This window comes from Mesitornis unicolor, unplaced genomic scaffold, assembly GCF_000695765.1.
Source record: "Mesitornis unicolor isolate BGI_N332 unplaced genomic scaffold, ASM69576v1 scaffold3084, whole genome shotgun sequence".
NCBI lineage: Eukaryota > Metazoa > Chordata > Aves > Mesitornithiformes > Mesitornithidae > Mesitornis > Mesitornis unicolor.
This window is the reverse complement of record NW_010177834.1, coordinates 13,229-15,893: the sequence shown is the minus strand read 5'-3', so window position 1 is coordinate 15,893 and position 2,665 is coordinate 13,229. Positions and strand designations below refer to the sequence as shown.

The 2,665-nt window shown below is 56.1% G+C and overlaps 1 protein-coding gene across 1 annotated transcript; it reads left to right on the top strand.

The window, feature by feature from the left end:
- Positions 1-525: 525 nt before the first annotated feature.
- FICD (FIC domain containing) lies at positions 526-2,637 on the top strand. The gene is made up of 2 exons (XM_010182229.1): positions 526-871; positions 1,543-2,637. The coding sequence occupies exons 1-2, from the start codon at positions 580-582 to the stop codon at positions 2,616-2,618; spliced, it is 1,368 nt and encodes a 455-aa protein (XP_010180531.1). The 5' UTR covers positions 526-579; the 3' UTR covers positions 2,619-2,637.
- The last annotated feature ends 28 nt before the right edge of the window (positions 2,638-2,665 follow it).

Below are 2,665 nucleotides of genomic sequence, written 5' to 3'. Positions count from 1 at the left end.
CCTGAGCGGAGGCTGCGGTGACCCTGGTCCGGTAGTGAGGAAGGTGGTGGCCTGAGGGGAGGCTAAAGCCGGGGGAGAACCGGGGGGCCCGGGCAGGGAGGAGCTGCGGATGAGGGGCCCAGGCTGGGGAGGGGACGGCGCTAGAGGAGAAGCGGCTGAAGGGGAACACGGGCGCCTGGGGGCGGATTTCCGCACCAGGAGGATGCCCAGGAGCCGTTGGCTGCGGGGGTCGCAGGGCTGGGAGCGGGGGTAGCTGCGCTATGGGTGTGCGGGACCGAGCTCCCTCACCCCGTGGTGCTCACGCTGCTCATGGGCCTCCTCATTAACGTACAGCTGTTATCATAAGGATTTGCGTTCTGCTGAACACTGCGCGCACCCTGCGCTGAGGTGGAGGGGAAAGGTGGGTGCCGGGGATAACCCCCAGCAGTTGTGACAAACGCAGAGCACTCACATCCACCCAGGTGCCACGTCTGCAGCCCCACGCTGCTCCGTGACACTGAGCTCAGGCTGAAGCTGTTTCTGTTCCCAGGTGGGAGCGGTTGGAAAGGAGATGTTCCTCGTGTCTGTGCTGGAAGCAGGATGAATCTCGTGTCTATGGCGACAGAGCCCGAGCTGAAATGGCTAACGCTGCGGGTCCGCGTCGGGTGGGCGGCCGTGCTCGCGTTCCTCCTGGGCTCCCTCGTGATCCTGCTGCTGCCGCCGGCCGCTGTGGAAGAGCAGTGCCACGCCGTGCTCGAAGGACTCTCCTTCCTGAAGAGCAAACTGAGCGCAGGTTCCTCGGGGGTCACCAGATACACAGGGCAAACAACCGGGCTGAGCGTCACCTCCAATGGGCTGGAGCTGCTGGTGCTGAAAGGCAAAGCCTCCCCAGGTAAGAGTGGGTGCAGGGGAACAGCTGAGCTGCTGTGTAATAACAGCCCACATCTGGATACCCACAGCCCCCACCCAATGATCTCCTGTACCCCGTCATGGTAACCAACACTCACTGCCCAGCTGCAAATTAACGACCCAGAGGTCAGCCGTGCCATCGCAGCAGCCTGACTGCATTCCCTTGCTCTGTGCTGGCATTTTCTTGGCGCTGCTTCGTCTCAGATTTTCCTCGTGCTTTCGGTATCAGTAAGCACTGTTAAGGTAGCTGGAATAGAGAGCTTACCTGTTTAAATACTTGGGATACCCAGCATTTACACTGAAAGCCTGGCTGTCACAGAACAGCCTTTCTGGCAACCACAGGCTGCAGCCATTGCCTTTACTGGCCTGGACATTAATGAGGAAAACATTCAAAGGAACCATTACAATTCCAGCACCGTATCTTTGTTTGCATTAAAGCTGTTATTGCCGGGAAGGTATTTGATAATTCAGTGAAAAAATCAGCTAGAAGTGCTGTTAGCAGCTGTGGGCTGTGCTTCGAGATCTGGCATTAGTGCCAAGCAAATGCATTTAAGATTCTGTGTCCTCCCACACAAAGCCGCGTGGTGTTTTTGTATCAGTGAATGGTTTTCAGTAAAACTCCCTACCCCGTTATCTGTTATTGTTGCATTTCAGAAGTGAAGGCGGAAGCTAAAGCAGCTCTGAATCAAGCCCTCGAAATGAAGCGCCAAGGAAAGCGGGAGAAAGCCCACAAACTCTTTGTGTACGCCCTGAAAATGGACCCTGATTACGTGGATGCCCTGACTGAATTTGGTATCTTTTCTGAAGAGGAAAAGGACATCCTTCAAGCCGACTACTTGTACTCCAAAGCACTGACCATTTCTCCCTGCAACGAGAAGGCTTTGATCAATCGGGACCGGACGCTCCCTTTAGTTGAAGAGATAGACCAGAGGTATTTTAGCATTATCGACGGCAAGGTTAAAAAAGTGATGGCGATCCCCAAAGGCAACTCCGCCCTGCGCCGAGTGATGGAGGAGTCCTATTACCACCACATCTACCACACGGTTGCTATCGAAGGCAACACCCTGACGCTGTCAGAAATACGACACATCATTGAGACCAGATACGCCGTCCCTGGGAAGAGCTTAGTGGAGCAGAACGAGGTGATCGGGATGCACGCGGCTCTGAAATACGTCAATACCACGCTGGTGTCGCGGATAGGCTCCGTGACCATCAGCGATATTTTGGAGATACACCGGAGGGTGCTGGGCTACGCCGACCCGGTGGAGGCAGGGAGGTTCAGGACTACCCAGGTGTTTGTGGGACACCACATCCCACCGCATCCCCAGGACGTGGAGAAACAGATGCAGGAGTTTGTGCAGTGGATTAACTCGGAAGATGCCATGAGCTTGCACCCCGTGGAATTTGCCGCGTTAGCCCACTACAAGTTGGTTTACATCCATCCCTTTGTCGACGGCAACGGCAGGACCTCGCGCCTGCTGATGAACCTGATCCTGATGCAGGCAGGGTACCCGCCCATCACCATCCGCAAGGAGCAGCGCGCCGAGTACTATCACGTCCTAGAAGTGGCCAACGAGGGCGACGTGAGGCCTTTTATCCGCTTTATTGCCAAGTGCACGGAGACGACTCTGGACATGCTGCTCATCGCCACCACAGAATACTCTGTGGGCTTACCCGAGGCCGACGGCAGTGCTGCTGGATGCAGACAAACGATCCCCGTCAAGACTTGAGGACTGCGGACACGTGGGAGAACAGAACGCCAAACCACTCGGTATTC